A 27640-nucleotide genomic window follows, 5' to 3' on the forward strand; every position below is an offset into this window, starting at 1 on the left:
AAACCAAGGCTGCATTAATGACCCCTCCTGGGTGTGGTGACACCACTTTTTAACAGTAATGACTAAATTGGTTCAATGGCCACCACCTGAGCAGGACAGGGACACTGTCCCTTTGCACTTCCCCAGCAGGATAGGGATGTTCTCCCTTAGCACTTCCCAAGCAGGACAGGGATGTTCTCCCTTGGCATTTCCCAAACAGGACAGGGATGTTCTCCCTTAGCACTTCCCCAGCAGGACAGGGATGTTCTCCCTTGGCATTTCCCCAGCAGGACAGGGATGTTCTCCCTTGGCACTTCCCCAGCAGGACAGGGACACTGTCCCTTGGCACTTCAAGGAGCTCAGGAGATCTCCCAGCTCCAGGGTAACTGGTCATGGATCTCACACCCTCCCAGGCTGGGATTCAGCAGCCCCAAATCTCATCTCCACTTCCTAAAGTGCCCCTGCAGCCTCCCAAAACAATTCTAAGCACCCAGGCAGCAAAACCAGGAAAAGGGGGGGGGGGGGTGCCAGGGGGCACCTGCTGCAAAGGGCACGTGGAGCTGGGCAAATACCTCAGGAACAAGCCCCTCCCTTCCTGTACACATAAACTTATCAGGCACAGCCGGTGATAAGGAATCCAGCAGGTGGAGGGAACAAAATTGATCCCAGGCTCTTTGTTTTCCACAGCTGAGCAGTCCACACCCAGGGAAAACACCCAAGCTTTGGGGCTGCTGGGTTTCCCTCCTGCACAGGGGGTAATTCAATAAAAACAAGGAACAGGGAAAGCTCCTTCCTCAGAGAAACGTGGCTGCCAAGAGAGAAACCAGCCCTGCAGGACAAGGAACAGGCTCAGCTTGGCCTCACAGAGACCTGAGGGGACGTGGACTCTGAATCCTGGGTGGAATGTGACGTTCCCAGCCTGCTAACCTAAGGGAACATCTTTTCTTTTAATAAGATAATACTGAGTAATTGATTTTTAAATACACTGAAATCAAATGTCCCGAGGCCAGAGCAGGATCCCAGCTCTGCCATCAGCTCTGAGGCCACTGGCAGAGATGGAAAGCACAAGGGAAAAGAAAATAAAATGAAATCTCCTTCAAGTGCCTCTCTGGCTCCGGGGCAAATGTGAATATCTCTGTAAAAGGTACAACAATTTTTCTCTATTAAAAAATAGATTATCAAAAGGGAGAAGCTGGTGGAGGCACCAGGGACCAGCGAGGTCGAACAATGGGGAGAAAATCCATCTGCTTAAAAAACACAACAACAATTGAGCAAAAATATTCATTTCTAAGATAATTTATTCCAATCTCTCTCTCTCTCACATCCCATCCTTCACACAGTCCCAGTCGAGGAGGGTTCATGGCTATTTTTTATTGGATTTTAATTGTTTTTATAGAAAAATACACATGCAAATAATATATATATACTTCAGCGCTGAACATTTCTTTTCATGTTGGAAAAAATAATAATAATAATAAAGAAATGAAGGAGGATTTGGGAAAGACCTGAGTGGAGACAGAGCCAGGGAAGGCCATGGGGATGGGATGCTCCAGGATGCTGAGCTGCTCATGGTACAGCACATTTGATCCAGCAGGAAGGGGTTTATTGGGATGAGGGACCAACATCAGCCCCTGTCCCCAGCAAAAACCCTTCTCCAGTGACTCTGCCCAGGTTTGGGAATGGCCAAGGAAAAATTGGTGCTGGATTTGTCCTTCCTACAAGACCCAGCACGGATCCCATCCCCAGCAGCAAGGGAAGCCCAGCTTAGGTAAAAGCATCACTTTGATGCTTGGAAATGACACCAGAAGCCAAGAGCTACATGGAAAAATTATCCTTTTATGCTATTTCCTATGGGATATACAGCTGGCAGCACAGGGAAAAATGGATTGTTGGAAACCTGGACTCGTGTTTCAGGATGATGTTTTTGGGGTGAGACTGTTGAACCCTGGGCTGTGCAGGGCTGGGGGTTTCTGCCCCTGTGGGCTGCTCCTTGCAGAGGGGAGCAGCGATGTCCCAATGTCCCCAGCAATGTCCCCATGGCCCCAGCCTCTCTGCAAACACCGTGCCAAGGTCCAAGGGATAAAACAGAGCTGCTGCCCCTGGAGCAGAACAGGAGGTGTCCTTTGGACAGGGCTGGTTCAGGTTTGATGGATGAGCAGCTGGAGCAAAGGAGGGGGCAGAGAGGAGCAGCCTGGGGAAGGAGGACATGAATCTACTGCCACAGGATGCCAGGAGGCTTTGGGAAATGTCACAATGCAGCAGCATCCCGGCACTGACAGGGCAGCAGGGAGAGGGATGAGGTTTTGTCATCTCCTCCCAAGGCAGGCAGAGCTCCTCTGCCTCTGCCTGCCATCCTGCCCAAGGCCATGGCTTTTTTCCTACTGATCCAGGCTAATGCTATGGAGCAAACTGCTGTCCCTTTGCCCAGAGGTACAAACCCACACAGGCAGCACAGTGAAGGTTTCCCAAGGGAAGGATTTCCCTCCAGCTCCCAAGGAGGATGCACCAGAGCTCTGCCATCCCCACCTCTGCCCCCAGCACGGCCCTGCCCATGTCCCCAGGCAGTGGTGACACCCTGGAGCCAGCACAGAGCCTGACTGGGTGGTGGCCGGGTGCAGCCCCAGCTCCTGCCTGTGCTCCCTGCATCCCGGCTGCAGCTCCAGCACCAGCGAGGGGACTCCAGCAGGGAAAGGCAGCCTCGGATCCCTCTGGATTTGCCACCAGAGCCCTCAGCATGGGGGGCTGCGCACACAGCACCTGGGGGCTGCACAGCCACGCTCTTCCTGCTTTCCCCTTGCGTTTTGTTTCGCTTTTTAACCAACCAAATTCACTTTTGGGAGCGTCTACTCCGGCAACAGAGGCGGGAGGGTCGGGCGAGGGCGGGGGCTGTTTGGCTCCTATGTCTACAGGCTGCCCTGGGGCAGCTCTAGAGTTTGATGGACGATCATGCAGGTTGTATTGCAGCTCGCGTGTGTGGTTTGGTTTGTAGGTAGCCCAGCTGCAGTCTCAGGTAGCCCCGGGCGTGGGCTCCTCTCCCTCCCCACCTGGCCGGCCGCCGTCTCTCCGCCTCTGCCCGGCGGCTACTCCGGGGCCATCTGCTCGATGTGGTCACTGAGCAGCTTGTATTGCTCTGGGAAGGAGAGAGAGAAGGGCTCAGGGAGGCTGCTGAACCATCCCGTCCGCGCTCCATCCCCCGGGCTCTCCCCTACCTTCGTCCAAGTTGCCGATGGTCGCCTGCTTCTTCAGGAAGTCACTGCAGAGCTTCTTGTTGAGGCCAAACGCCAGCATGTTGTGGATGAAGGTGCTGAGGGAGGACAGAGATGCTCTGGGTGAGAGAATGGCCAGGCTGCCCTTTCTTCCCCCCACCTTCCTCCTCCTCTCCACAGCCCCTTGCAGCAGGCACCGGGATGATGCTCAGCTCGGTGCCTTGGGGTATTCAACAGAAGGGGCAGGAGCAGGTCCCAGGGAGAAGCCTCAAAGATGCTCTGCACCATAAGGGATGTCCCCAGCGGGGGATCAGCTGGGAGGTGTCCCCAGGGGCGGTGCCCGTGCCCTGCTCACCCCAGCTGCCCGAAGGTGATGTTCTCATTGAAGCGCAGGCTGTCGTCACGCTCCTCCTGCGTCATGTGGCACCACTTCTCCCTGCAAGGAACGAGCCAGTCTGGCACCACTCTGTCACCACTGTCACCTCAGCACCCCCTGCCTGCTTCCTCCCACCCCGGACCACATTGCTGGAGGACAGGAAAGCACCCAGAGCCCCTTGGAGCACAGGAGAGCTCCTGGCTGTGGTGCTGGGTGTTGGATGAGCTCACAACATGGATCCATCTGCAGAGCTCCTGCCCTGGAGCAAAGCAAGAGATGCCCCAGGAAAAAAAAAACACCTTATTCAGCCTTGGCTTTGCCTGGAAAGGCCCTGATTAAGAGCTAAAAATGTCATTGATCCCTCCAGCACAGAGCTCACCTTCAGTGCCACCGTGTGCACGAGGAGGAAGCAGGGGTGGCCCTCCCAGCAGGGCTCTGCTGAAGCCCCCCAGCCTGGGAGGTGACAGGGGGACACCAGGCAGCTGTCCCTCATCTGCAGCGAGGCTCCAACTCCCCGAATCCCAGCCAAGGTGCTCCCCAGACATACCTCCCCCTCAGACAGGGCAGGAGCTCCCACACCCCTCCCCACGGGCCAGCAGCGCCCTGAGGGTGCCCTGGCTCCACTCTGGCTCCCTGCAGCTGCAGAAGCACCTTCAGGGGTGGAGGGGTTAAAGCTCTGGGTGTTTGCAACCAGCTCTAGGCAGGGGCAGAGTCCCCAGCCCGGGAATCAAGCCTGTGCCACAGGGATGTCACTCGGGGTGGTGGCAGCAGGGCTCGGTGCCACAGGGATGTCACTCGGGGTGGTGGCAGCAGGGCTCGGTGCCACAGGGATGTCACTCGGGGGGGTGGCAGCAGGGCTCGGTGCATGCATGCCAGGGAAACTACAGCTCCAGGGTGAAGCCAGCCCCTTCCCAAGAACCAGGTGAGGTTACAGCCAAGGAAAGGAGGAGGAGAAGCGAGGAAAAACAGGGATAGGCAGAAGAAAAATGGAGGAGAAGGAAGAGGAGAACACCAGGAGAAGAAGGGATGCTTGTAGCTGGCCGGAATACCAAGCAGGAGGGGGGAGCTGTGCTGGGGGGAAACTGGGATAGAGGGGGTCTCACCCAAAATTCAGAGAGGCTGGCTCAGCCCCAGTGTGCCTGGAACTGGAAGAAAATGGGAAGTCAGACAGGCTGACCCCACAAAGGGAACCGGTCCCCACTAAATCACCCCAACCCAAATGTGCAGAGCGCTGAGCTGAGCCTGCAGCCAGCAGCTCATTGTTTACAGGGCTCTGGAAATGCACACAACATGTTTCAGGGGACTTTTTTTAAATAAAAGAAGGTGTAATTTCTCTCAGATAAAGCTTAGGATAGCAAATAAAACCCCCAGCCAAATGCAGAGGCTGAAAGGAGAGGGGAAGGATCAAATTAAGGGGCTTTGATATCTGGAAGCAAAACTTCACAGACCCCACTGGCTCACTTACAGAAAAGGCATGTTTGTAACTCTTTTTTTCCTGCCTTTTTATGTTTTGGAGGGAGGAAGAAGGGAGAAAAAACATTATCAAAGTGCCCCCAAAAAAAGAAAATCTGGCCACGTTTCTGGCTTATTATTGGAGAGTAACGTGCCTGGGAAGGGAGAAAACCCACATGTGGCTCCACTCAAAGCCTTTGATCCTCACCAGCAGGACAGGAACAGGGGTGAGGAACCCCCTGGGCTGTGGGGTTGCATTTTGGGGTATCCAGGGAAGCCTTGCTGTGCCTGGAAGTGCTGAGAAGTTTCCATTAACTCCTTCCTCTCCCAGCAGCAGCAGCAGCAGCAGGGTTTCCCCCCACACAGCAAACCCCAGCAGTGATAATTACAGCATCCCTCAGCCAGGACATTCCTCAGCCACACAGAAAATTCACTGCCAGGCTTCCAAAGCTCCTCATCCTCCTGCTAATGCCATCACCTGGAGGGATTTGCCCCCAGACCCCACACTCCAAGAGAGCAGTGACTGTTCCCAGCTCGTGGCCCCGAGGACATTCTCCCAATTGTGACATGCAGCCCTCCCCATTTGCAATTTTAATTTCGTTAAGGGATGGCAGCAGAAAAGTGCATTAAAAATGGAAAAGGAGCAGCTTTTCCAGCTGGCAAAGGATCCCCAGCACCTCTAAGTGGCAGCAGAAGCCAGGAGCAAGCAGGAAGGACAGGAGAGGGAGATGCTTTCTACACAAAGAGACTCAGTTCATGCCCAGAACCTGCCCAGAGGGATGTTCCCAGAGAAATAGCACAGCTTGAAACCATTCAGGCTCCTTTTTAAGAGCCACATGAAAGAGGAGCCACTCTAAACCCCTCAGGCCCTTGGGGAGAGCGATGCTCACGCTGCAACCTCCGGCAGCTGCTCCTCCTCCTCCTCCATGGAGGAAGGGCCTTGCAGAGCCTCCCAAAACACATCCCCCCATCCCCAGGGCAGGATCTGGACCTGAAGGGAGCCTGTGGGCACTAAGGAAGGACAGGGACAGACACACCTCTTCTCCTCTTCCTCCCCAGTGTTCCCTCTGGAGCGGCGGCAGAAACGGGGCCCACAAAGGTGGCGCGTGAAAAGGTCATGCAAGACAGAGGGGTGGAGGGGAACGGAGAGAGGAAGAGATGGAAGAAGGTTGTTAGAGGCAGAGAGAGACAGGAAAGAGAGAGAAAAAGAGGAGTTTAGTTCTGATTCCTTCCCCCCTCCCCTGCCCTCCCCACCCAGAGGAGGAAAAGCCTCCCCAAAGGTCTCACAGAGGACAAAGCCCGGCCACCCCAGAGATGTCCTGGTCACCCCAGCACAGAGGTGGCCTCAGCCCCATCCTCATGGATCTTCTGGGCATCTGCCACGGCCAAGGACAGACCAGCAATTCCAAACCCACCCCAGCCACGTCCTCCCAGCAGGGATTGCCATCCTCAGCTCCCTGTAAGGATTCTGCATCCTCTGCAGAGGACTCGGGGGGGGGTCACCACCACCTCCCCACCCCCTGAGACACTCAGAATTCTCCAGGCTGCAGCTCCCAAAGCTCCTTTGTCAGCCAGGCTTGCTCCTGCAGCCCAGGCAGGCTCAGCCATCAGATTAATTGGGAGAGGCACTGGGAGCAGGGAGCAGCTGCTGGTGGCGTCTGTCCTTGTGAGGCACTTGCTGCTGCTAATTTGGGGCTTAATCAGAGCAAATGCAGTCATGGCCACACTGCTGCTCTGTAGGCTCTTCCCGTGCTTGCCTGGGAGGAAAAAAGGGAAGCAATAAAGGGGAAAACAGGGATTGATCCAAGAGCTGAGGCTGGCACAGCATCCCAGGGTGTGAGCCAGGGCTGCTGCACTCAGCTCGGGGTTTGGGGGGACACAACAGGGGCTGGCTGCTCCACGGGGCTGGCAGAGCTCTGAAATGGGGAAAACGGGCAGCTCCAGGGCTCCAAGGAGAGCTCAGAGCCTCAGGCACTGCACAGACAGCGGGAGGGGCCGGCTGGGAATGGGAAACTGCTGCAGGAGAGGAGGGAGAGGCTGGAGCCCTCACACAGCTCCGGGTGCAGCGAGAGATGGGCACAAGCTTGGTGAGTGCCTCACCCACTTCTGCACCCCCTGACATGAGCAGCCTCATCCCTGGCAGGTTTATTCCAATTTGGGGGCTGGCCACCATCCCCAGCTTCTCTCCTTGCTGGCTGCTCTTGGGGACAGCTGGGACATCCCCTCCATCCTGGTGGCTGCACCGAGCACCTCCCAGACCTGCTGGCAAACTCAGCACCAGCAGCCTGAGCCCTGGCTGGGATTTCTGGGAACATCTCTAGGGTTTGGTTCCTCCAAAAATGCTGCAACAGCAAGCAAGAAACCCTTCCTGTTCCCAAAGCCCTGCCAGGCTGCAGATCTCGCCAGCACTGCCCGCTGCCCAGCACTCCCGGCAGGATTCCAGTGGGGATGGAAATCAGAGCATTTCCCCAGGGCTGGACAAGCTCAGGGCTGTTGGGAGGAGCCTCCTGGGGGGCTGGAGGGGACACAGGGTGTCCTTTTCCCACAGGGACGTGTCCTACCTGGTGGTGGGGGACCTCTTCCTGCGCTCGCAGTGCACGGCGTCGAAGAAGGCGGCGTTCCAGAAACGGAGGTTGTGCCTGCAGGGAGGGAGGGAACGGTGGGAATGGTTAATTGGGGTTTATAAATGGGTACCACAGAGCGCCCAGAGCAGCTGGGGCTGCCCCTGGATCCCTGGAATTGTCCAAGGCCAGGTTGGACAGAGCTTGGAGCAGCCTGGGACAGTGGATGGGAGGATGGGACGGGAGGATGGGATGGGAGGATGGGACGGGAGGATGGGATGGGAGGATGGGATGGGAGGATGGGATGGGAGGATGGGATGGGATTTAAGGTCCCTTCCAACCCAAACCACTCCAGGATTCCCCAGTCTCACCCAGCCTGTCCTGAGCCCTCCCAAGGGTCAGGGTGGGCCAAACAAACCTGGCAGATTCCTGGAGCAGCCTTTGGTGGCTGCACACACGCTCTCATTAGCGCAAGGGACGTGCCAAAGCCAAGGCCAGCTCTGTCAGGGGCACTGGTGAACACTGGGGACACGTGGCCAGCAGGACAAACCCTCCCCAGGCAGGAGCCAGCTCGCCCTGGGGCTTTACCAGATCGGCTGCTGCTTGAGGTGCATGTACAGGTAGATCTTCTCCCCTTTCTTCTCCTCCTCTGGGCTCTGCAGGGACACTGTGGGGACACACAGTCACACACCAGCACCCGGGGGACTCCCAGCTTCCCACCCACGTGGGGATTTTGTGCTCCCTCCCAGTCTGGTGGCTGAGCAGCAGGATGGATTGCAAACCAAACACATCCCTGCAATGGGAGGAGGAGCTCTGAGTGCCCTTGGAGGGCAGGGCTCAGCCCTGAGGAAGGCAGGAATGCCCCAGGAGGGTCCTGGAGGGACGGGGCCGCTGCTCTGGGAGCACACAGACTGATGCACCACCAAAGCCCGGGGGCAGTGGGTGCCCAAACCTCTGCGGCCTGTGACACTGAGGACAAGATCCTTGTAGAATGGGAGTTGTGACTGGAATTTCAAACCCAGCCCCAAGGAATTCCAGCATTTCCACCCCTCTCTCCTTCCCCAGGGGTGCCTTGGCCATTCCTATTTCAGTGATGCTGGCTGCACTCACCTGTCTTCTTCAGCTTCTCCTTTGGTTTGTCTTCACCTTCTCTGTGGCACAAGAAATCAATGTCAGCTCCAAAAATCCTGTCCCAACAGCCCATGACCCCCTGGCAGAGGGAACCTCGTTTGAGAGACCCCCTGATCCCATGCCACCACCCCCAGGGCCAGAAAGGTGACAAACAAACAGTGAAACAGGGACATCCCTCCCCTCAGTACAGAGACGATGCACAAGATCACCGGCTTGGAACCACACAACTCCATGGCTGCCTCGGTTCTGAGACAAATCAGGAGGCATCAGGACAATGGCCAAGGGAAACAGGACTCCCAGACCATGAGGTGACAGTGACTAAGGATGGGACCAGGCTCTCGTGGTGGCCCCACACCCCTGGTCATGGCATGGTGCCAGCCCAGCCCCACAAGGGAGTGGTACCCACTCGCTCTTTTTGGTGCCAGGACCCTTCAGTTTGGTCTCCAGGCCCCCAAAGAAGCCCTTGACGTTCTCTGTCTTGGCTGAGGTGTTTTTCAGCAGCCTCTCTGCAATGTCCTTCTTCTCAGCCAGCCAGGTGTTCGCTGACTTCAGGTACGAGTCGATGCTGCCCGTGGGCTTCTCCTTGGCCTCCAAGGGCAGGGCCTGAGGCTTCCCTGGGGAAAACGTGCCAGGAGCTCAGTGGGCACAGAGCCCTGAGTGCTGCCAGCTGCTGGGGACCTGCATCCAGCTCCAGGATGCACCACCAGGAGATGGGGACACCCCAGATCCCATCCCAGTCCCTGGAGGTTTTTATTTTTATCCTCCCCACTCCCATTTTGGATAGAAAATCCAACCCCCCCCGTGGAGGAGCAGCCATTGCACACCAAACAATAAACCAAGGTGCTCCTGGGCTGGGGTGTCCACATCCAACCCTGGGGCTGGGATCACCTGGGGGCTGTCACACACAAATATTCCTGGCTGGAAGCAAGGACAAAGCAGCATCACCACCCCAGTGAGGGGCTCTGCCAGGTTTGCATGGATTCTGGGCTCTTTTCCACCTGGGGCACCCCTCCAACTCCTTTCCCACGCACAGGACACGTTTCACAGCAGCAGAGCCTCCCCAGGGGTGCAGGCTCCCTTACCTATGTAGTAATAGGTGAAACACATGGTCATGAGGTTCTTGGCAGGGCTGAAATCGTCCATCTGGTGACACCTGGCACAGAGGCAAGACCCAGTGAGGACACCCAATGTCCTCACTGATGGGAGCCCAACAGAGCTCTGCCCTCAGGGCCTTTTGGGGGTTCCCACAAAGCCCCAGAGGGTCCCCAGGACTTACTCAAAGAGCACGAGGGCGAAGGACTGCATCAGGCGGTAGAAGGTCTGCTCTGAGACACACTTGGAGTTGCAGCGCTGCAGGGACAGAGCCCAGGGCTCAGCACAGCAGCAGGGACAGAGCCCAGGGCTCAGCACAGCAGCAGGGACAGAGCCCAGGGCTCAGCACAGCAGCGGGGACAGAGCCCAGGGCTCAGCACAGCAGCAGGGACAGCCTCAGCCCCCCAGGACCACCCCCATGGCCAGGGAAAAGAGCACTCATGGCTGAGATTCCCCTCAGAGACAGCGTTGTGCCTGTCTGGGTTTGGGGTTTTTTTAGGGAATAGGATGTGTCTGAGTGCTGGTGGGATTTAATTTTAAATAAAACGAGTGAATTCCCTCCCACATTGCACCAAGGGTGCGTTTAACTGCTCAAAATGCATTTATTCACTCCTGTGTCTCCCTCTGCTGTGGTTCCTCACTTTCCTTCAGTTCCTGCCTTCCAAAAATGCTTCTCTGGGAGATGATTCAGTCCCCCTGGCCTGAGGCAGTTGCAGAGCCCAGGCAGGATCCCTGCTCCTCCCCAGCACTGCCCTTACCTGGGCGCTCACGTATCTCGCAAACCACTCCCTGCCCTTCCCGTCCTCGCTGCTGCACAGCTCCCCAAACCTGGCCTTCTCCTCTTGGTCCAAATCCTCTCTGCAACAGGGAAAGAATAAAAAACATCATTCAAGTCAAGGATGTGACCTGCACCCCCCCCCTTGGCATCAGCATCCTGGTGCTGGAGGAAGGCAGAGGAAGAGGAGGAGAGGAGCATCCATTTTGTCACCCCTCTCCTTGTGCTGCTCTTTCCTCCCTCCCTGGCAGGAGGGAAACCAAAGGCAGGGGGAGAAGGGAAGAGCCAAGGACAGTGTGAGCAGAAACTGAGCTCCAGAGACAGGCAGGCAGCCCCAGAGCAAAACCAAGCCCTGTTGCTGCTCCTCACGCTCCATTTGCTGCATCCAGCCTGACACGGAGCCACGGGGAGCTGGGGGATGCAGGGCTGGGGGCACAGCCAGGGGCTGCCACGGGGCCCCTGGGCATGTGAGAGCCACTGGCACTTCCCTGAGCATCAGTGGGGAGAGGGGATGGGGACAGTGAGCCCCTGGCATGGCAATGGGGACACAGAAGGGAGGGAAGCTGGGGGTGGAAGATGCGGCCAGGAGAGGAGTGCAAGGCAAAAACCACTGTAGCCATGATATTTTCTGAAAAATCCTTTCCTTGGGATTTTTTCTCCTGAGAAGCTGAGAGGCCTCAGGAACAAAATGGAAACAGTGGTTATCTGCTGCTGTGGAATGCAACAGGTGCATCTGGGATTGGTCTCCTGTGGTTGTTTCTAATTTATGGCCAATCACAGCCCAGCTGGCTCAGACTCTCTGTCCGAGACACAAGCTCTTGTTATCATTCTTTCTTTTTCTATTCTTAGCCAGCCTTCTGATGAAATCCTTTTTTCTATTCTTTTAGTAGAGTTTTAATATAATATACATCATAAAATAATAAATCAGCCTTGTGAAACATGGAGTCAGATCCTCGTCTCTTCCCTCATCCTCAGACCCCTGCGAACACGGTCACAAACCACATCCCCCAACGCCACGAGGGGGAAGGACAAACTGCTGCTCCTGGGCTGGGAGAGCAGCCAGATCCACCCCATGCCCTGGGATGTGCCTGTCCCTGCCCACTCACCCCCCAGTGAAGATCTTCTCCACGTAACCCCGCATGAACTCGCGGCGCTCGTCCCGTGGCGCCGACTCCGAGCTCTGGCCAGAGGAGAGGGACTCGTTGGAGGAGGAGCGCCGGGGGCCGCCCCAGTGCTGGGGGGAGCCCCCCATGTCATTCTCGCTGTCTGCGGACTCGGTGGCATCGCTCTCCTCGGCTGCCACGTCCCCTGTGTCCCCCGTGTCCCCGTTGTCATCCCCCGCGTGGCCGTTGTCGCTGGGGACAGCGGGAGGAGCCGGCTCGGAGGGGTCACAGGCGGGCGTTTCGCTGTCAAAGTCAATGAGGTTCCCTACAGGCACATCCAGAGGGGCCTCCATGGCTCTCCCAGGGGATGTGGCAGTGCTGGGGACACTTGCTGTTTGTCCTTTTGTCCCTCACTGGGGCGTTGAGGCCATGGCTGGCAGGAAGCTGGCTAAGGCAGGCAGGGCCTCCTGTGGGGGTTACCACAGCACATCTGAAAGGCACAAGGAGGACAAAAGTGAGGACAGGACCCCGGGGAGCCACCACCATGGAGCTTGGGCAAGGCCACCACCCACGATGTCCCCAGGATGTCCATCAGCACTGGGGGACAGACAGACAGAGCTGGCTCCTCTCCAGCAGCCACGTGAATCAGCAATCCCATGGAATGCTCACGTGCTGTTGGCGCTGCTCGAGAGGGTTTTCCATCCTTTAGCCCAGAAAAGGGACAATCAGAGCCTCAGCTCCATATGTCACATTTGGGATGTGACATCTCGTGGCCTGACGGGCAGAACTGGGCTGGCAGGAGCTGGCAGGACACTGGTGGCTCTCCAGGGCAGCCCTGACATCCTCCTGTCCCTGGCCTCTCTGTGCTCAGGGCTCTGTCTGACCCCGTTGGGATATGGGATCATCTCCAGTGTGGAGCATCCTGGAGTTTAACACACACTGACTGAGCTGGGAATGGGAAGGGGATGCTGGACACCACAGGAACGGGAATGGGATGAGGATGCAGAGCTCTGGACTGCAGTTAAGGGGTTTGGCACCTCAAATTGCAAAGGTCCTGCAGAGGAGGTACAGGGAGCCCAGGGATGGAGATGGACTGGGATGCTCCAGCTCGTGCTCATCCTGGACAGCAATGCAGCAAAAGAGGCAAACAAAAAAAAGAGGCAAAAGAGGCCACCCTGAAGCTGTCCCCGTGTCAGAGAGTCACAGAGTACTCACTGAGGGTGTTTCTGGCCCAGGAGGGGGTGAACTGTAGTGTCTGAAACCCAGCACACACTGCAGCATCCGGGACAGGAGCAGGGACAGCAGCACAGGTGACAGTGACAAACCCAGGGCAGCACAACAGCAACACTGACACAGCCCCTCTGCCTTCCAGGGATCTGATCCCAGCACACAGGCAACCACCCCCAGAGCAAAAATCCCCCAGAGGACCAATGTCCAGTTCATCAGACAAACAGGAGACAAAGCTGAAAGCAGATCTGACGTGTTTCACCAAGCACAGCACATGGGAAAACAACCCCTGGGCTGCAGGAGCAGCCACTCTTCAGCAGCATCCCCCTCCTCCTCCTCCTCTCCTCCAGGGGCCCTCTGGGGCACTGGACAGTGAGAGAAATACAGCTCCTTGAGTGGCTGGGACAGCAGGGACAGAGAGAAAAGGCACCTGGGGTGGCAGAACCCCTGCAGCCACCTCAGCTGGCAGCTTCTGTCCCAGCTTCCCTCACACTGAGCCCCTGGCACACGCCTAAAGCTGCTCCCAGGAGCTGCAGGGACACTGCTGAGCTCCAGGAGCTGGGCAGAGTTTGGCCCCTGGGAGAGGAGCAGCCCAAGGCTGCAGCACAGCAGGGACTGGCAGTGTTCCCACAGGGATCCAGCCAGCTGCAACCTGGCTCCGTGCCCCTGGCGGTGTGACCCATCCCAAACCACCCCTCCAGCTGCAGGGACCTCCATCCATCCATGGATCCATCTATGGATCCATCCATCCATCATCCATCCATCCATCCATCCATCCATCCATCCATCCATCCATCCCTCCTTCCCTCCCTTCTTACTCTCACAGCAGCTGCAAAGTCCCTTTGGCACCGATGCAGAGAAGGCTCCAGGGAGAGCTCAGAGCCCCTTTCAGTACCTAAAGGGGCTCCAGGAGAGCTGCAGAGGGACTTTGGATGAAGGCAAGGAGTGGCAGGACACAGGGAATGGCTTCCACTGCCAGAGGGCAGGGTTAGATGGGACATTGGGAATGAGGAATTCTTCCCCACGGGGTGGTGAGGCTGTGGCACACAGCAAGGAGGACTTGGAGTTCAGCCCAGCAGCCCCAGGCAGTGCATCCTGCTCACAGGGGGGTGGGAAAGATTTAACCCCTCACTGACCAGCTCATGGTAAAGCCCTGCCCTTGAGTGAAGGCCACCAAAGCTGTCCCAAGGTGTTGGCAGCTGCTGGGGGTGCCCAGGGTCCCCCAAAGGTTCTCAGCACAGAGCCCAGAAGAGCTTCAAACCCAAAACCAGCTGCAGAACCAGCCCTGTGCCCACTCCCCAACCTGCTCATTGCTCCAGCAGAACAAATCCAGGGGAGGAGGAGCCAAAATTCCAAACAAGAGCCTCAGGTCCCACAGCTGGCAGCATCCACTCATGGGCTCAGCTCAGCTGCACATCCCAGCACTGCCCAGGCACGGCAGTGCCTGGCTGGATCAAGTCTAACAGTAAATGAGGGTTCTGGAATAAAAAGGGATTTTTAGGCTGCTTGGCAGCCTTGATCCAACATCATGAGCTTCAGCATCATCCTGAAATTCAGCAGGGCTGACTTTAACCACGAAGCTCAACCAGACAAGTGGAGGCACCAGCCCAGAAATAAAATCCATGAATGTGCTGAAGCCATGTATGGGAATGCCACAGGAAGCCATGGTGGCCTGAAACTTTGGAAAATGCCTGATTTTACTAAAAAGAAATGCTGGGGCAGATGTGAATGATTCACCTACAGCTGCACATGCATGCAAGCAGCTTTTATCCATGACCTGCCCTTGAATCCAGCATTCCTGGCTGGATCTCCCAGCATCCCTAAGCCCTGCACCGAGTTTCCCCTCGGGGCTTTTTCCAGGTGCTGAGGTCAGGTTTGCTCCGGGCCTCAGCAATTCACACCTGGGCAATGGGATCCAATCCAATGGAAATCCCAGAGGGGAGCAGGCTTTGGCCAAGCTGTGTCCCAGCTCTCCTGCCTCTCCATCCCAGTGCTCTGCTCCCCAGAGCTGGATGACAAACTGAGATAAATAATAATCCCTGTTATCAGCTTGGACTGTGGGTGACATCCCACGCGGTGACACTGCTCCAATCCACACTCGCTGCATCCTGCACCGAGACAGTGCTCCAGCCTGGAGCTGTCAGGGATGACTAAAAACTGTAATTAAAGCAAAGAAACCTCTGCCTGCCTCCTCCTGGCCTCAGCCCTGCAGTCTGGCACCCAGACACGGAGTGCAGGAGCTCTGAGAGCCCTGGGGGCACTCAGCTGCGGGAGAGGGGAAAATCCACAACCGATGTTCCTGCAGGACTTGGCAGCACAGAGGGGACAACTCTGCTCCTTTGGACAGAGCCAGAGCTCTGCAGAGAGCCCTGGCACCGTGTCCATGCCAGGGGCTGCCTGCATCCATGCCAGGGGCTCCTGCATCCATGCCAGGGGCTCCTGCATCCGTGCCAGGGGCTCCTGCATCCATGCCAGGGGCTCCTGCATCCGTGCCAGGGGCTCCTGCATCCGTGCCAGGGGCTCCTGCATCCCGCTGCTGTGTGGGGGCGAGGGATGCTCACCTGGGCAGCACCTGGCCCCGGCCAGGGCAGGGTTTGTGCCCTGTGCTGCAGCTCAGGTGATGCCAACACGTCCCACGCCTCTCTGCCAGCTGTGCCAGGGCACAAATCCTTCCCAGCCTGCAGGAAAGGGGGCAGAGCGCTGCTGCCTCCTCCCAGCCCTGCTGCTGATGCCCTGCAGAGGAGGCAGCCCCGGGGACACGCTGGGAGGAGTTTTTGGGACACGCACAGGGTGTCACCGCCGCTCGGGGGCTGGCAGAGCGCCACTGCTCGGTGCTGGCACCTCTCCACGCTGCGGCCCTCCCTGGAAACCCTCCCTTGTCCCATCCAGCCCGGGGGTTTGCGGTGCCCTGGCACGGGTCTGGCACGGGTCTGGCATGGGTGTGCCACCCGCTCCTGGGGCTGGCACTGCCCGGGGACCCCGCGCAGCCCCGCGCCCGCGGTTGTGCCAGCCCGGCCGGGCTCTGCAGGGCACCCTGAGCGCCTGCCAAGGAAAACTCCCTGTGCCGGCAGGGAACAGCGTGTTTCCTGCCGGGAACTGGTCAGTCTTGTTCCCCGTGTCCCTCCCCGGGGAGAACACGCCGGCACGGGGTCACGGCTCCAGGCTGCGGACCCGTTCAGTGCCAGAGCCCCAAACGCGCCCTGAATCCGGCGGTACCCCCCTCACCCCTTCCCAAGCACCCCGCTGAATTTAACCACACAAACCTCCTCGTTTAAACACATCCTGGCGCTTTGGAGAGCCGAAATTCCCCCTGGCTGGGCTGGCCCGGCCCCGCCGCAGATGCCGGGGCCGGGACGCGCTCCCGGCTTTGTCGGGGAGGCTCCGGCTGTGCCCGGGCCAAGGCACGGCCCTGCTGCAGCCCTGCCCACAGCTCTGCCAATCCCTACAATAATTCCCTGCATCCCAGGGGGGTGGTACCTGAGAGCGGTGCCCAGCTGGGCTGGCACGGCCGGGGCAGAGACCGCACACACTCGGTGCGTGCCAGGGTCAGCTCCCAGCCCATCCTGAGCCCCCACCAGGATCCCATCCCTGATGAAGGAGGATTTTTGGCGTGTAGGTCGAGAGGATCTTTTCCCCAGCATCACCTCCTCTCCCGGCCCCAGTCCTGGGGCGCTGCTGCCTCCCAGGCGGATCCTTCCCCTCCCCGAGCCCGGCTTAACTCGCACGGAGCACTCATAAACCATCACCCAGCCCTTAAACCGGAGCCATTGCCCGGGAATCTGAGCCCGGCGAGCTCCCAGCTTGCCCTGCTTCCCTTCCCGGGGAGCTTTTTCCTTTTCCTTCCCCCCGCTGCCATCAGACAGCAGATGGCAGCTCCCCATCCTGCCGGGCTTGCGAGGGGAATTAAATGTCTCTTGAATAGACCCGAGCTGCGCAAGCCGGGCTTTTGTGCGAGCAGCGGTTTCTCCTTTCACACTTCCCAGAGGCGCAGCTCCCACACGGCCACGGCCACATCCCCAGGGAGCCCCAAAACGGGGCTACTTATTCTGCAATTCCCATTTTGACCTGGCAAAAATTCCTGCCGGGGGAGGGGGCCGTACCAGGCTGTATTTTGGAAACGATCCCCCCGAAAAGCACACGCGGGGAGAGGCGGGGGGGTTCCCTGCCCCAGCCACCCTCAGCCCCCCATTCCCATGGGAAATGGGAAACGCTGCTTCCAGCCCCCGCCGGAGGGGGACACCGGGATGGAGCCCAGGAACACCGGGATGGAGCCCCGGGGGACACCGGGATGGAGCCCCGGGGGGACACCGGGATGGAGCCCCGGGGGGACACCGGGATGGAGCCCCGGGGGGACACCGGGATGGAGCCCCGGGGGGACACCGGGATGGAGCCCCGGGGGGACACCGGGATGGAGCCCCGGGGGGACACCGGGATGGAGCCCCGGGGGGACACCGGGATGGAGCCCCGGGGGGACACCGGGATGGAGCCCGGGGACCCTTCCCGGGCACGATGGCTGCATCCCCCCGGATGTGCTGAACCCAAAACCAGCTGGAAAACAGAAAAAAAGCGGGGTGTCCCCTCCCGAGCGGGATATGGGGTCAGAAAACGGATTAAAGCCCAGCCAAGCGCAGGCCTGTCCCCAGGCGGGGTCACGGCGCCATCCTCATCCTCATCCTCATCCTCCCTCCTCCTTTACCTGCAGCCGGCAGCCTCGCAGCGCCTCGGCTCGCCGCTGCCCCGGCAGCATCCGGCAGGCCGGGAACGGGCGATGCAGGGACGCGGGGACGCTGCTGTCCCTCCTTCCTTCCTTCCTTCCCTCCCTCCCTCTCTCCGTGCGGAGCTCCGGCGCTCCCGGTGCCCACGCGCGGCTGCGCGCTCAGCGCCGGCTCCGGGAAAAGCTCCCGGTGCCAGCCGGGCACGCTGTGCTGGCTGCCCAGAGCCCTTCCCGCGGCACACGGGCAGCGTTTCACCCCGGGAGCGATCCCCAGCCTCCCCCAAAACCGGCCCCTCTGTGCCCTATATTGAGAAATATTAGGTGGGATCCCCATCAGAGAGGAGTTCTCCACGCTGTGCTGGCCAGCGTTTCACCCCGGGAGGGATCCTCAGCCTCCCCCAAAACCGGCCCCTCTGTGTCCTATATTGAGAAATATTATGTAGGATCCCCATCAGAGAGGAGTTCCCCAGCCTAAAGTAGCTGCCCAGGCAAATATGCAAAATATTGACCAAAATAGAGTGGGGTCCCCATCAAAAGGGGACCAAATTATCTTAAGTCCCTGCAGGTGCAGATAGCGAAAATATCAAGGGAAATGAGGTGGGGTGTTCATTAAAGAGGGATTCTCCAGCCCAGACCAGCCTAAAGTCCTGGCACATGCAGATATCCCAAATATTAACCCAATATCTTAAAAGAATAAGGTGGGGTTCCCATAAAAGGGGGACTCTGCAGCCCACAGCAGCCTGACCCAACCCCTGTGCACCCTGATATCTGGGACATTCAGCAAAATTAGGCATCATTCACATCAAATTCTCCAGCCCAAACCAGCCTAAAGTCCTGGCACATGCAGATATCCCAAATATGAACCAGAATAAGGTGGGGTTCCCAGAAAAGGGGGATTCTCCAGCCCAAACCAGCCCATCCAAGTCCCTGTGTACCCTGATATCTGGGACATTCAGCAAAAGTAGGCATCATTCACATCAAAGACAAATTCCCCAGCCCAAAGCAGCCTAAGTGCTGGCACATGCAGATATCCCAAATATTGACTAAAATAAGGTGGGGTCCCCATAAAAGGGGGATTCTCCAGCCCAGAACTCTTTGTCCAAGCCCCTCAGCACCCTGACATCTGGAATTTTAAACCAAAACGAGCAGGATCCCCACCAAAGGGGGATTCTTCACCCTTTCCTCACCTTTAGCTGGTTTTCTGGCCTCACGAGCACTCAGCCCCCTGAGCATTGTGAATTATCTGCTCTGCCCCTCCCCAGCTGAGCCACTCGGGGGGGAAAAAGTCTCAGGTGAGATCAGAGGTGGGAAAGCCCTGGTGGGGAGGAGGAGCTGGGTGGGAGCAGCACCAGGACAGGGGCAAAGCTTGGGGGAATTGTGCTGGGTTCTGGCTTCTCCCCGAGCCTTGGGAGAAAAACTCCAGGGGTTTCGTGGCAAGAGATGGGGAACAGGGCAAGGCTGAGCCCCTGGGAGGGGGGGGAATGTCCCCCAGGGGGGTGTCACACGCCTGGGGGAGCAATTTTGGGGTGCTCTGCACAAAGGGGAGTCTCTGACACAAAGAGAAGCAAACGAGCTTGGACAGGAGGCCACCAAGGCCCCAGCTCTGCCCTTGCCAGCCTTCCCAAAAGGACCCTGGCACTACCTGCATTAACCCAGGGGGATCTCCCTGAGGATTTGGGGGAGCAGAGGAGGCTGGAACCCCCCATATCAGCACAGGATCCCTGCTCCTGCTCGTCCTCCCCACCCCAGCATCACCCCAACCCTGAGCAGAGCCCTTTGCTGTGCATCAGAGCCTCCCCCACAGACAGGGAGGCAGGAGCTGCAGTCCCACTGTGATCCCCAGGAAGAGCAAAAAGCAGCCAGCAAAAACCTCCCCCTCTGGAGCAGCAAACTGTGTGAACCCAGGGCAACACTGCTGGGGTGGGAAATGCAGCACCCCTGGCCAAGGCTGAGCTCTGCTGCTCAAGGGCACCCCTGGAAAAGAGCCCCAAGGCTCAGCTTGTGTGGTTCTCAGTGCTCTGGAGGCAGGCAGGGCTCAGGGAGGTGGGTGAGTCACTCCTGCCACGGAGCATCCTCGTCAGGAGAGCTCTAAGGATGTAATTAGTGTGAAACTGCTCATTGTCCTCTCCATCCCCACGCTGGGGACATGCACACCCATCATCATCATCATCATCATCATCACCAGCTCATGGAGGGAACAGCTCCCTGTGACACAGCTCAGCAGAAACCCAGGAGCAGCCCTAATTGACTGAGTGCCCAGGGTGATTATTATAATTAAGGCAGACTTCAGGAATTGCAAGTGACAGGGAAAAAATGCCCCAGTTCTGACATGGCACCACGGGGAGGGGTTTGGTGCCTCCCCCTCTCCAGTCCCTGGCTGGGTTTCCACGTGGATGCCTGGCCTTTGGTTTTATTCTGTTTATTCTGCTCCTGACCCTGGGTTTGCAGCATGGCAGGTGGGAATCCTGGGAGCACACACATCCCTGGCACCTGGAGATGTTCCTGGCCAGGGCTTGGAGCAGCCATGGCAGGGGGTGGAACTGGGTGAGCTTGAAGGTCCCTTCCCACCTAAACCTGAAATTCCCGTGGTTCTGTGAGGTTTTGTGCCTCCTCCACCACCTCAGCTCACAGCCCTGCCTGGGAATTCTTCACCTGAGCAAGGAGAGGAGAGGCCCCCATCAGGGACAGGGCGATGTCCCCATCAGGGACAGGGCGATGTCCCCATCAGGGTGGCACCCTCACAGCTCAGGGGAAGCAGATTTTGTGGAAGTTCCTGAAGCATTGGGTAATTTTTTGCCTCCCAGCCCTGAGCAGCAGGGTCAGGCCCAAGGGCAGACCCAGGAAGGGCTTTGGAGGCAGGGGGATCCCAGAGTCCCAGAATGTCCTGAGCTGGAAATGCCCCCCCAGGGACCATCCCAACAACCCCACCCTGTGCCTGGGGGTGCCCAAACCCTCCTGGAGCCCTGGCAGCCTCAGGGCTGTGCCCATCCCTGGGGACCTGGGCAGTGCCAGCAGCCTCGGGGGGAAGAACCTTCCCTGAGAGCCACCCTGAGCCTGCCCTGGCCCAGCTCTGCCACTCGGGTCCTGTCCCGGCCACCACAGGGGTGTCAGAGCTGCCACTGCACTTCCCACTGGGATGTCGAGCCCTGCTGTGAGGAACGAGATAACAGCTCTGAGAAAACCCAAAACTCTGATGAAAACCCCAAAGCTCTGATAAAAACCCCAAAACTCTGATGAAAACCCAAAACTCTGATGAAAAACCCCAAAACTCTGATAAAGAGCCCAAAACTCTGATAAAGAGCCCAAAACTCTGATAAAGAGGCCCAAAACTCTGATGAAGACCCCCAAATCTCTGATGAAAACCCCCAAATCGCCGATGAAAACACCAAAACTCTGATGAAAACACCAAAACTCTGAGAAAACCCCAAAGCTCTGATTAAAAACCCCCAAAGCTCTGATAAAACCCCCAAAACTCTGAGAAAACCCCAAAACTCTGATTAAAAACCCCCAAAACTCTGATTAAAAACCCCCAAAACTCTGATTAAAATCCCCAAATTTCTGATAAAAACCCCAAAGCTCTGATAAAACCCCAAAGCTCTGATAAAAACCCCAAAGCTCTGATAAAAACCCCAAAGCCCAGGCCCTGTAGCCCCCAGGGCCAGGCTGCCCCTGTGCCCAAAGAGGGGCAGCTCCTTGGGCAGGGCTGTGCCACCAGAGCCAAAGCTCCTGGAGAGGGACAGGGACAACCAGAGGCTCCAACAGCACCCAGCACCGCCCCAGGATGAATTAATTTGCATTAATAGCAGGAAACCACCCAAGCTCCCCCAAAAAACTCACCCTCCACCATCTCAGGGCTCCAAGACTCGGCTCAGCCCCCCAAGCCAAGGAAGATCCCGGGCTCCTGGAGCTGGTGGGAGCTCCTGGCTGCTCCCCTCAAACCCAGCACCCAAGGGCAGCACAATGCAACCCCAGCGTTGCCACACCAGGGCTGGTTGTGACACAGCTGCTGGAAACCTGAGTAAGCTGCTCTTCCCCACTGACCCTCTGCAAATCCCTCCTAATCCAATCTCGTTTGTGGCTTTAAGCTGGACCCTCCCATGCTGAACACCCCTGTTTGCTCCACAGTTGGGAAAATCCTGGGCTTTTCTCAGTGCTGGGTGCAGATCTGATGCAGGAGGCACCAGTGTCACAGACATCTTCTATGGAAAATCCTTTCCTTGGGATTTTTTCCTCCTGAGAAGCTGAGAAGCCTCAGGAACAAAATGGAACCAATGGTTATCTGCTGTTGTGGAATGCAACAGGTGCATCTGGGATTGGGCTCATGTTGGTTGTTGCTAATTAATGGCCAATCACAGTCAGCTTTGTTATCATTCTTTCTTTTTCTATTCTTAGCCAGCCTTCTGATGAAATCCTTTCTTCTATTCTTTTAGTATAGTTTTATATATATAATATAATATAATATAATATAATATAATATAATATAATATAATATAATATAATATAATATAATATAATATAATATAATATAATATATATAATAAAATAATAAATCAGCCTTGTGAAACAAGGAGTCAGATCCTGGTCTCTGCCCTCATCCTCAGACCCCTGTGAGCACCACCACACTCCAGAGCTTCCTTCTCCTCGTGTGTGGCGGTGTCTGGGGACAGGGACCTGCAGCCCCAGCTCCACATCCCCCTGGCACAATCCCTCTGTGCCACCTGGGCACGGGAAACCTCCCCTGGGCCAGCCTGGCACAGCCAGGAGTTCTCCTTTGCTGGGTTCTCCTGGTCTAAAACAGAGATTTCTCCACCTTATCCCAACACAAGGGAGGAGCTGGAGGAGACAAACCCTGCTCTGCCCTCCAGCTCCCCCCACAAATCCCAGCTGGGATCCAGGTTAGGAAACCAGCCCCAAACTGAATTATTTTGGTGTGATATCCCCCCAGAAGGTGCCAGAGCCGCATTCCCACCACAGCCCAGGGCTGGGAATGCTCTGCCCTCCCCGGGGCCATCCCACAGATGGATCCCACGTGGGGAGGACACAAAGCTGTGGCTTTGCCCCAGGCTGCCACGGCCACAAGCCTCTGGGATTGCTTCAGGGAGGAGAAAACCCTGCCCTGTGTCCCCAGGGCCAGCAAACATCGGCCACCACACGTGTGGCACAGCAGAGCAGCTCAGCCAGGAGCCAGGAGGATGGAAATGCTGTAATTGCCCTCAGCCTCCCTGGAATCTGCAGGAAAGTCTTGACACAGAGGAGGAAATCTGGTTTAGCTTTCCTAAAAGGAAAGCTGAATGTGTTTATAAAGGGAGGCACAGGTGGAGAGGCTGGCACAGGCTGGAGCAGTGGGGATGGAGCTCCTTTCCCTCTGCTTCCCCTCCAAATAATCCTGGATCTTCTTTGGATCCATCCAGCTCAGTGCAGGAACATCCTCAGGGATCTGCACCCACCAGCTCTGCCTGTAAATCCACATGGAGCTGGGGAGGAGCCCCAGAGGGATCCAGGCTGTGCCAAAGCAGCCCCAGAGGGATCCAGGCTGTGCCAAAACAGCCCCAGAGGGATCCAGGCTGTGCCAAACCAGCCCCAGAGGGATCCAGGCTGTGCCAAACCGGCCCCAGAGGGATCCAATCTGTGCCAAAACAGCCCCAGAGGGATCCAGGCTGTGCCAAAGCAGCCCCAGAGGGATCCAGGCTGTGCCAAAGATCTTCCAAATTAATAAGCAAATAAACAAGAATAATAAGAGTGACTGAAATAACTCCAGGCATGGAAAGCAGCTCCAGCTCAGGGCCCTGCAGCTCTGTGATGGGGTGAGCTCCTTCCAGTGGGGTCAGAGGGATGGGATGGGATGGGATGGGATGGGATGGGATGGGATGGGATGGGATGGGATGGGGTAGGGCAGGTTGGGATGGGATAGAATAGGATGGGATGGCAGTGCCAGTCACCCCTAAATGACTATTTTTTAACACACACCCAAACCAAGCTCATTTTGAGCTGTGGCACAGAACAAGGTGCTCTTTGAGGTCCCTTCAACCCAAACCATTCCATGATTCTCTGATTTTACCCCCCCAAGCTGCTCCCCTGGCCAGGCCCCTGGGCTCTCTGCAAGTGCTTTGTGTGTTGTAATTTCCCTTCCAGCCCCGGCAGTGACTCCTGGAGCTCCCTGTGTGTGTAAAGCTCCACCCCATGCTGGGTAAAACCCCAGCCAGGAATTCCCAAATTCATCTTTGGAGGCAGCAATTGCCATCCTGCAGAGCATGGACAGGGACAATGCAGGGGATGGATGTGACACTCTGTGCCATGGATGTGTCACACAGGGCTGTGGATGAGCCCCTGGAGAGGAGCAGCAGAGATGCCACAATCTGGGATCTCTGCTCACGGGGGCTCGCCCTCCTCACCACCCAAAACAATGCAAAAAACTTTCCAAACTACAGCAAATTTCCCAACTCTTGCCATTCCAACTTCCTGCCATTGCCAATTGCAGCAGAGATGGGATCTCTGCAATGAAAAATTGCTGCCTCCAAAGACGAATTTTTTGCCATTGCCAATTGCAGCAGAGATGCCACAATTTGGGATCTCTGCTCACGGGGGCTCGCCCTCCTCACCACCCAAAACAATGCGAAAACAGCAAATTTCCCAACTTTTGCCGTTCCCTGCTGCAGCCCGGCCCCCCATGTTCCCTCCCAGCAGCTCCGCCTGCCCCCCTCCATCCCCAGCCTGCTCCGGGGCACCCCAAAATTCCCTTTTTACCTCCTGGCCCTGGAGCTTCCAGCGGCGATGCCGGACAGGGACAGACACGGGGACAGACACGGGGACAGACACGGGGACGCTCCCGCCGGCCTGTGCCGCTGAGCAATGATTAATTCCAGCTCCGGGTGACAAAGTGAAAGCCAAACAAGGCGAGGCCGGGGTGTCCCCGCTGCTTTTCCCTGGCCGCGGGTGCCGCCCGCCGCTGGCAGCTCCCGGCGGGACTGGAAAGACCTGTCCGGGTCCTGCCGGGGAGCGGCAGCGGCCAGCAGGGATCCGGCACCGCCTCGGGGCTGTCACCGCGCCCGCAGGAGGGCGGGGGACACGCGGGGATGCATCCCACAGCACAGACAGGAACCCGAACCTGTTTCAGCCCCAAATTCCTGATGAAAACCCCAAAACTCTGATGAAACCTCAAAGGTCTGATGAAAACCCCAAAGCTCTGATGAAAACTCCACAGTTCTGATGAAAACCCCAAAGTTCTGATAAGAACCCCAAAGCTCTGATGAAAACCCCCAAAGTTATGATAAAAACCCCAAAGCTCTGATGAAAACCCCAAAGCTCTGATAAAATCCTCAAAGCTCTGATTAAAACCCCGAAGTTCTGATGAAAACCCCAAAGCTCTGATGAAAACCCCAAAGCTTAATTCCCTGGGTCTGCCCAGGGAATGAACACATTTAATAAACACCCCAAAGTTCTGATGAAAATCCCAAAGTTCTGGTGAAAACCCCAAAGCTCTGATAAAACCCCAAAGCTCTGATAAAAACCCCAAAATTCTGATAAAAACCCCAAAACTCTGATGAAAACCCCCAAAGTTCTGATAAAAACCCCAAAACTCTGATGAAAACCCCCAAAGTTCTGATAAAAACCCCAAAATTCTGATAAAAACCCCAAAATTCTGATAAAAACCCCAAAGCTCTGATGAAAACCCCAAAGTTCTGATAAAAACCCCAAAGCTCTGATGAAACCCCCAAAGCTCAATCCCCCGTGTACGCCCAGGGAATGAACACGTTTAATCTGCCCTTGAGCCAGGCTGGGCCTGGAGGCTCCTGATTTATGGCTGGGACCCTGAAATGCTCGAGGAGTAACCCCAGGATGCCCCATCCCAAATCCAGAACGCCCCGAGGCAGCACAAACAGCACAGCCAGGGGGAGAAAACGGGGGGAAAACTGGGGGAAATGCAGCTTTACTCCTCCCTGATGTTTAATAACCTTTCTTGTCCTCTGAGCAGCAGATTTTTGGCAGCACAGCTGATTTTCCTCCAGGCTGGAAAAGCTTTGGAGCCCGGCAGCCGCTCCATCCCCTCACCCTGCACCAGGAACCCCAAAAAGGCTCCAAAACCAGGAGGGATGCCAGGGTTGGGGTGACCCTTCCTGAGCTCCCTGGGATCCCCGCAGCGTTCCCGGGCTGCTGGGGGAGATCTTTCAGCGCAGAAGGTTCCAGGGATGCAGCAGAGCATCGGAGCCAGAGGATGAGGCACTTACCGGGCACGGGGGAGAGGCGCTGACAGCCCGCAGGAGGCGAGAGGAGGAGTTAATGGTGCTGCAATTCCCTCTGCCTCCATCGTTAGGGAAGGAAAACGCAGCCGAGCAGCCCCGCTCGGATGCACGAGGTAATTTGTTTCGGATTTAATGGCATCCTGCTTCCTGGAGGTGGGAAAAGCCTCTGCTTGTGCCGGCCGTGGCCCGGGGAAGGTGGAAGCAAAGGGGGCGATTCGAGGAGTTTTGGGGAGGGAAAAGCTCAGCTGAACCTGGGCAGGGCTGCAAGAGGCTGGGAGCACTGGAGTGAGACATCACCCCCAGGAGCTGCTGGCTGAAAAATGCCTAAAATCAGCTTCACGTGGGAAAATCAATGTTTTATGAAGGGTCTCAGCAAGGTTTTCAGGTTTTCTCCTGCCCACCAAAGCCCCACACTAAAGCAGCATCACCACGCCCTGCACAGAGCAGCGGCATCACCTCAGCCAGAACCAGGAGTTTGGGACAGGAGAGGGAAGCAGGACAGCAGAGGGAAGGAGGGAGGAACCCCGGCTTTCTGGGGGATTGAATCCTCTCCTGGAGCCCTGAGTTCTGCAGGAGGAGGTCAGGATTTCCCCCAGCCTGACGTGTTTCCTCCTCGGGGCCTCTTGTTTGTGCAGGAGCGTTTCCTCCTCCCGGGGGAGCAGCCAGGATGGGCTCTCACACCCCTGACTTCCCCAGCCTCCAAAACACCTCGAATTCAGGAATCAGATGCCCTCAGATCACCCTCCCTAAAACCTGCAGAGCTCCCCTGCACCTCCTGAGTCTGGCTTTTAATCCTGAGCCCTGCCAGGGTTGGGAATTCCAGTCCAATCTCCAGGTGCTGCTGCAAGAGAGAGAGAGAGAGAGAAACAATCAAATACAGACCTGAGGGGGGGTCCCACAGCAGTGAAATCGCTGGGTTTTTCCAGCAGGGCTGGAACAAGGAAGAGATAAACCAGGTTTGCTCCAGAGCACAGGCAAACAACTGCTTATCACCACGCTGGCAGCCTCAAGGCTATTGCAGGGTGTCAGGAAAAGTGAAATTCCTCTCCTCTCCCGGGAAAGGTTCTATTTTTGGCCCCTCTGTCCCAGGGAGCTGGGCTGGAGAGGAGCCAGCCCTGCAGAGCCCCTTCCCTCCCTGCCACACTCCAGGGAAGGGATGGACGAAGGGGGAAACTGAGGCAGCTCTGGCTCAAGCTGCAGGATCACCCTGGCCTGGCTCACTGAGAAGGATCCAGGGAGAGCTCAGAGCCTCTTCCAGGGCCTGAAGGGGCTCCAGGAGAGCTGGAGATGGACTGGGGACAAGGATGGAGGGACAGGACACAGGGAATGGCTCCCACTGCCAGAGGGCAGGGATGGATGGGAGATTGGGAATTGGGAATTGTTCCCTGGCAGGGTGGGCAGGCCCTGGCTGTGGGTGCTCCACGCCTGGAAATGTCCCCAGGACAGGGATTGGAGCACCCTGGGACATGGAAGGTGTCCCTGCCATGGCAGGGGTGGAATGGGATGAGCTCTAAAGTCCCTCCCAACCCAAACCACTGCAGGATTCTGTGATAACCCAAAGCTCAGCTGCAAAGGGGCAGAGCCAGACTTTGTGCTGGGTTTTCCAGTGACATTTTAGGGGTCACTGATCATTTTCAGGCTGGAAAATGATGAATCCTGTGTCCCTGAGGGGGACAGAAAAAGCCCCAGCTGGCCTGACCCAGTGAGAGACCCCCAGGTCCTTCTGCCAACACATTTGTGACACTCCCTGCACCACAATCCCCTTGGCCAAAGAGGGCAGATCC

The 27640-nt window shown here is 57.1% G+C and overlaps 1 protein-coding gene across 5 annotated transcripts; it reads right to left on the reverse strand.

The window, feature by feature from the left end:
- Positions 1-1259: 1259 nt before the first annotated feature.
- KIAA0513 (KIAA0513 ortholog) lies at positions 1260-25992 on the reverse strand. 5 transcript variants are annotated; one of them, XM_077185223.1, is made up of 14 exons: positions 25842-25992; positions 11679-12165; positions 10556-10655; positions 9982-10055; positions 9788-9858; positions 9112-9319; positions 8685-8725; positions 8163-8241; positions 7575-7652; positions 6051-6080; positions 4665-4706; positions 3541-3621; positions 3189-3283; positions 1260-3109 (listed from the first exon to the last, which is right to left on the reverse strand). In XM_077185223.1, exons 2-14 carry the CDS (start codon positions 12026-12028, stop codon positions 3060-3062), a joined length of 1299 nt encoding a protein of 432 aa, XP_077041338.1. In that variant the 5' UTR covers positions 12029-12165; positions 25842-25992; the 3' UTR covers positions 1260-3059. The 5 variants fall into 5 exon arrangements, with proteins under 5 accessions (XP_077041338.1, XP_077041336.1, XP_077041337.1 ...); XM_077185221.1 differs by lacking the exon at positions 25842-25992 and adding an exon at positions 17599-17758; XM_077185222.1 differs by lacking the exon at positions 25842-25992 and adding an exon at positions 16166-16311.
- Positions 25993-27640: the final 1648 nt, after the last annotated feature.

Source organism: Agelaius phoeniceus, chromosome 12, assembly GCF_051311805.1.
Source record: "Agelaius phoeniceus isolate bAgePho1 chromosome 12, bAgePho1.hap1, whole genome shotgun sequence".
Taxonomy (NCBI): Eukaryota; Metazoa; Chordata; class Aves; order Passeriformes; family Icteridae; genus Agelaius; species Agelaius phoeniceus.